General features: G+C 44.8%; 2 protein-coding genes across 2 annotated transcripts in view; one reads left to right on the top strand and one right to left on the bottom strand.

The window, feature by feature from the left end:
* Nucleotides 1-132, bottom strand: part of UMAD1 (UBAP1-MVB12-associated (UMA) domain containing 1) — an 85,054-nt gene extending 84,922 nt beyond the window's left edge. Inside the window, exon 1 of the mRNA XM_035317104.1 lies at nt 66-132. The gene's annotated coding sequence lies outside the window, so the exon portion shown is untranslated. The remainder of the gene's footprint in view (nt 1-65) is intronic.
* Nucleotides 133-206: 74 nt separating this feature from the next.
* Nucleotides 207-3,173, top strand: RPA3 (replication protein A3). Its single transcript, XM_035317103.1, has 4 exons — nt 207-371; nt 457-531; nt 2,020-2,128; nt 2,606-3,173. Exons 1-4 carry the CDS (start codon nt 270-272, stop codon nt 2,686-2,688), a joined length of 369 nt encoding a protein of 122 aa, XP_035172994.1. The 5' UTR covers nt 207-269; the 3' UTR covers nt 2,689-3,173.
* Nucleotides 3,174-6,286: the final 3,113 nt, after the last annotated feature.

Genomic DNA, 6,286 nt, shown 5'->3' with positions numbered 1-6,286 from the left:
TCCCGTCTTCCCGGGGGTCTCGGCCCCCTGCCCGGCCTCCCCCGCCTCGGCCCGCGGTCACCCACCGGCCCAACCGCCGCCTCCACTTCCGCCTCGCCGAGTCCCCCTAGCAACGCCCGCTCTTCCGCTGACGTCAGAGCAGCGCGGCCAGCCGATTGGCAGGCGGCGGGCAAACCTCGCCTCTTCCCCTTCCCCCTCCCTTCCCGCTTCCCCGTTGCTAAGGGCGACGGGCGGGAAAGAGCCGCCGCCATGGTGGAGGAGCCGCCGCCATGATGGAGGACGCGCATGAGGCGCCGCGGCACCGCATCGCCGCCGCCCAGCTGGCGCAGCACATCGGGCGGCCCGTCTGCTTCGTGGGGCGGCTCCACAAGGTCTGTAATCCGGCAACGGGTCAGGTCCGGCCGGTCGGGGTGCTGCGGGCTCAGCGCTCTCTGGGACACGCGGTTTGTTTTGCAGGTGCACCCCAGCGGGAAGCTTTTCGTGCTGACGGACGGCGAGGGGAAGCAGGCGACCGTGGAGATGAGCGAGCCCGTGAGTTACGGGGACACCCGGGAGGCGGCGGCGGGCCCTCCTCGGCCCCTCCGCACCTCTGCGTGTTTCTGTTTTTAAATCGGGACAAATTTTTCCCGCTTCTCCCTTTTCCACCCACGTTGCATCGTCCCTACCCCGCCAATCTTAAAGCTAGCTTCCACAGGCTTAATGACAATCAGTTATCTTTGTCAATTAAATTTGGTCGCGGGGTGCTCCTGTGTGGAGCCAGCAGCTGGACTCGGCGAACCTTGTGGCTCCCTTCCAGCTCAGGCCGTCATACAAGCCTATGAATTTTCGGCTGGAGTTACGAGAGACATTCCCTTCCTTTTCAAGCACATCCTTTTGTGGCTACTTTGTCTTACTCTATTTCATCTTAGTACATATCTTAGTTTAATTTTCGTTGCACTTTTTCCTTTGCCTCTTTATTGACCGTCTTCCTATCCCCAGCAGACTATTTTGTAAAGAAAATCCAGAAAAATAATCAAGAATATGGTATTCTCAAGAGTTTGTTGAGTTGACCTTTCACTCCCCTCCTAAAATGCTTTTCACAGCATTTCAATAAACTTCAGAGTTTGCTCAAAGCATTCTTTCTTAAGAATGGATAGCATTCCCATCCTCGAAAATGCTTCAAAGTATAGGAGTTAATTAATTGGTTAAAAACAAAAGCAAACAAACAAAAAACTAAGCAATTCCTATACCCATAGCATTATAACTAGTGTGCAGAAATATTGCTCTGATATCAAGTTTTGGTAAAGGGATAACAACCAGGCATTTTCTTCTATGTGTGTTTTTTTCTTTTTTGTGTCTGAGAAATGTTGTGACTGAAGGATTATTACGGTTATGACACTTTCTGATGGCTAAATTGAGCATGTCAGTACTCATCCCATCTTTCCCTCTGAATGAGTTGTTAAATGTTGGCAAGTCTGTCCCTTTTGATATGAAATATTTGCACGTGGTACCTTGACTTTCAAGGCTTGCGTCCTGTTGATAAAAAAAAAAAAAAAAAAAAGGCAGTTTCTTCTGGTGAGGAGTTTTGTCTTACAATTGTGAAACTTAAATTGCAAGAAAATGTCTTTCCTACAAGTTCTGCCCGGTATCTAAATCTTTCCTGAGTCCATGAAAAGGTTTCCTGTGTTGGACTGTTAAAGCATTGGCTGTCAGCGTCCAACCAATGATTCCCCAGCTTTCTGGGAGAGAGTAAATGGGTGAATTTTATAAACGTGTGGCTACAATGTTAGGCATTGCACAGCCTGTTCCAACGCTGTAATAAAATTACATAAGGAAGAAACATGGTATGTGCAGAAATAATGTGCAGGAGTTCAATATTGGAAGGACATAACTGAAGTAGTACCACACTTCCAGTAGTTTCCCCAGCAGTAGTCTATTGCTTGACATGGAACAGAATTTGTTGTTCGTAGCTCACGTGCTGTGCAGCAGAACCAGCAGCTAATTTGGTGATACTAATTTGATTTCTGGTATGTTTTCTAGCTAGATGAAGAGATCTCAGGAGTTATTGAAGTGGTGGGAAGAGTAACAAATCAGGCAACCATCATGTGCATGTCATATGTCCAGTTCAGAGAAGATAAAAGTCCATTTGGTAAGTAAGGATATATGTTAAGAGAAATTAATATTGTGTTCTGAATGTTTCTTCATTAAGTAAGCAGAGAGAGCTTGATTATCCCCTCTTATGGACGAGGTTATTCTTCAAGCTCTGTGAAAAATAGTAAATGGACACTGGTGTGGGAATTATGTACCGAATATGCTGTTTTACAGGCGAAAAGCAGGGACTGACTCAGGGCCTGAGCTGATCTAGGTCCTTGCCATGGCCTGATCATTCTCCCAGTCCCGGGTTCTTTGTCTTCCCTTGCCTTGTACTCCTTTTGTGATTGTCCGGTTAGCGGGTCTAAAAATAATCCTCCAGGTAGAAAGCAATGAGAATGTGGCAGGCTTGGGAAAACTGGGGAGGGTGAGAGGGACTGAAAACACTCAGCTGTACCGCTTTAAAATAAGCAGTGCTTTAATGCTGCCATTTGGTAGTGGAGAATTTAACAGCCTTTTCTTTGCCCTCTTACAGATCTGGAACTCTACAATGAAGCACTGAAAATTATTCACGAATTCCCTGAATACTTCCCGTTCGGTACAGGGAAGAACAATTGATTCTTCTTAGCGTGTATTTAGAGCTTCAGAGGGTGCAACAGTACCTTAGCTTTTCTGCCTGACGGCATGGTAACAGTTGCATCAGTTTCCACCAAATATACTACGATGCTGCTGTTGTACGCGCCAGGTGTGGCTAGTGAAATTTACTTTCTCTGAAATTGAAAAGGAAGAAGCAGAACATTTCTGTGGCTGTCTCACTGTCTGTAAATATTTAACCCTTTTGCATTCATGAGGAATGGTCTCTTGCAGGATTTGACTTGCTAGAAATTGAACTTTTGTAGGCATCTTTTTTGTTGTTGTTTATTCAGGTTCCAGGATATTTAACACAAAACTTGTATTGAAGACATTTGGTGGGGTTTTAATGTAAAAATATTTTTAAATTTCATTGGCTTTGGTATAAATTTATTAAATGTGGAGGAGGGGAGTTCTATTTTGCATCTTGAAAATGGTCACTTCTACAATAAAAAAGGTCTGACTATGTTTAAGTACTTGTGTCAGTCTTATATCTTTGACTGCTATTTTCAGTGATATAGGGTGGTTCATATTCTATTTTACCTGTGCACACAATTTAATTTTAACAAAGCAGAGTACAAGGTACTTGCCTTTTGCACTGATGTTAAACGCTTTAAAGCTGTGTCTAATTAGGCTTGAGAAGTTCAAGTGCTATTGAGTTCCCATCACAATCTTCATTCCTGGTAGATGTCAAGGTAGAAGTACCAGGATTCAGCTGGCTTGTCATGATGACTTTAAACATACAAACTTCCACACAGTTCCCGGTTTCATTACTATCCAGGCTATTTAACAGCACATAGAATTCCTACACCTCTTAAAGTAACGCAATCAAAGTGAAATCTAACTTCTGAAATACTTACTGTGAAGTAAAAAGTGAAACATTTCAAAGCGTTTTAAATAAATCTTTTATTTGGATCCATATTCATTAACATTTCAGAGAAACAGGCTGCAGTTTTAATAGCTAGATTTAGCGCCTTATTAAGATTGCTAGCATTGTACCTATTTATGGATATCTTGATTTTTCAGTCAAGGAATTTATGTTTTAAAGACTCCTTATTTATCAAAGTTACTACAAATGACAGCACTACTCTTAATGTGTGCAAATCATTAATGGATTAGTTCACCCATCCATGAGGCAGGTGATCAGTTTTTCCACTCTGTTTAGACAGTGACAAAGTTACTGTCACTGGGAGGGAGAACAACCTCTGAAGTATGGGTCAGTCTCGTACAGCAAACTGGAACAAGGTCCCAGTGGCACAGTACCACACTTTGTCCTGTAGTGCTGTCCCTGCTATATTTTAGTGCTTCGCAGTGCCCAGCAAAATGTCATTGTTAATAACTAAGTGCTTATTTTACTAGCATTTAACTCTTCTGAATTATTCTTCAGAAAATATATATTTTGTGTTTGTGTGTATATATTCTGTAAAATGTTACGTGCAAGTAGTTCTTACCAAGGCCTGTCTGGGCCTAATAGAATAGATGCCACCACTAGATGGCTATAGCACTTTACCCTGACAGAGACCATCCTTGCATATGTGGTCGTGAGTCTAAGTATTTGATTGCATCTGAGTGGTAAATGCTACAGTTTTCCTTTGTCAAGACTTCTCTTCCATCCTGTCCTGGAGCAACGACAATGCAGTCAGGCAAGTGGTATTAAACTAAAAGTTTCCACTAGGTGTTTTTCATTAATCTGCTTCCCTACACTGCATCAAATGTTGTGAATAAACAGCCCACACTGACTATATGGCTTATACTAATAAGGAACTATGGAATATTCTTTTTATGAGAGGAAAACTAATGATCAGGTCATATGTGCACTTAGGATAGCAACGTGTTAAATTGCCAGGCTTTTTGGATATCAAAGAGAAAGGAATAACCATGGGCACTGCACTGCTACCCCTTGCTTAGGACTGCAAAAAATAAATGGAGAACCTGCCTGTCCTTATAAATAATAAAAGGGGAAGTGGTGGTGGCTTAGCGGGTCACTGGCTGAAGGGGATTCACCAGGGCAACCATGTCATAAATGCTAGAGGAGGATACCACTCCAGCAAACCCGGGGCCAATGATAGGGCCAGTAGTGGAAGTATAAATTGGGGCTGGCAGCTTCTTTGGGAGGACAGGAGTGTGGCAAAGATGGGGAGATGAAAGAAGGGGATATAAACTAAATGATGCCAGGGCTGACTGGGAGGCATTCCCGTCACAGCCCTATATTAGCAACTGTGATTTAAAGCGGGACAAAAAGCCTAATTTTCCCAACATATTTGTGACCAACTTCAGGGGCATGGCACATTTTTCCCTGCTGTTGCTAAGGGGATATTTGGAGTGCCCTTCCCCATGTCAGCAAAGGACACACTATCACATTGCCTTCTCCTCCCCGAACATCTGGCATAATTGCCAGGATCCTGGTCTGATTAAGCATCATTGAAAAAATGATTCGGGTGTGTAAGAAAAGGGATGTCTGCTGGAGGCACTGGGAAGCACGGACTGGACAAGATAGCTGTTGGAAAGGCGGAGGGAGGGTTGAGCAGGTCCCAGGCCAGGTTCCCTTCAGGGTCAGCAGAGAAATTAGGTGTTGGCAGAAGTTGGTAACTACTTCAAAAATGAGAGGCAGCATAAGGCTACCTGCCTTTTTGCAAGGGCTGCGAGGTGGTGCAGTCTTTAGGTAATACTGCGTTGAAGTGGGAGAGTTGTGTTTTGAGAAACAATTCAAAACCATCAGTCTGTCTCAGCTGTCCAGCCCAATAAACCACAAGTGAAAGCCTTGCCCACCTCTTTGCCACATGGTCCTTTGGCAAGGTCCAGGCCTGAGCCACCACACTGGGATGCCTGCACCTGCCCATGCCTGTTGGTGTCCCTTCCTTGCTGACAGGACTTCCCAGCCTGACCTCAGACCTGCCAGGTCACTGCAGACTTGTCTGGCAATCACTGGACTCGCAGTTGAACTTGGTCACTGTCACCAGATGTGCTCTGCTCTCCTTGCTACAGCACCATGGGACCACAACCCTTTTATGTGATGCAAATCAGAAAACATTATTTTGTACTCTATTGCAAGCATCCTGTGCATAAGATGATAAAATGTCTGTGCTTAATCAGGTAGGAGGGAAGGACATGTGATGAAAGTAATGAAATGTAATCAGAATGAACCATGAGGTCAAAAGGAGTTCTGGCACGCAAAGCCACCTTCATATAGCTAACTATCAGAGTCAAGAAGATTGCAGAAAAGAGTGGGCAAGCTCAGGAAGTGTAGGCTACATCAGTGGACAGGGAGGTGGATTGATTGAATAACCCCAAACACCAGTACAAGCACATGCTGGTCTGACAACTGCCAGCCCGGGAGCTGTACCACAGCGTGCAGTACTTCAGGAACGGACTGCTCCAGCATGGGCCGTTCTCCATAGAGCAGCACAGGAAGCTTCTGGGATGAAAGGAGCTCTGTTTGGGGTAAAAATGGGTTTTGGGTAAAAAACAAGTGACTGGCCTGGACCCCAGCCTGGCAGACATTGCTCCTGTCAGCATGGAGCAGCCATTTCACATCAGCATTTTCCCACAACAGTCTCATTAATTCCCTAAGTGCTGCCATCAGGGG

This window comes from Oxyura jamaicensis, chromosome 2, assembly GCF_011077185.1.
Source record: "Oxyura jamaicensis isolate SHBP4307 breed ruddy duck chromosome 2, BPBGC_Ojam_1.0, whole genome shotgun sequence".
Taxonomy (NCBI): domain Eukaryota; kingdom Metazoa; phylum Chordata; class Aves; order Anseriformes; family Anatidae; genus Oxyura; species Oxyura jamaicensis.
Note: the sequence above shows the minus strand (reverse complement) of the source record. Positions and strands in the feature narration are given on the sequence as shown.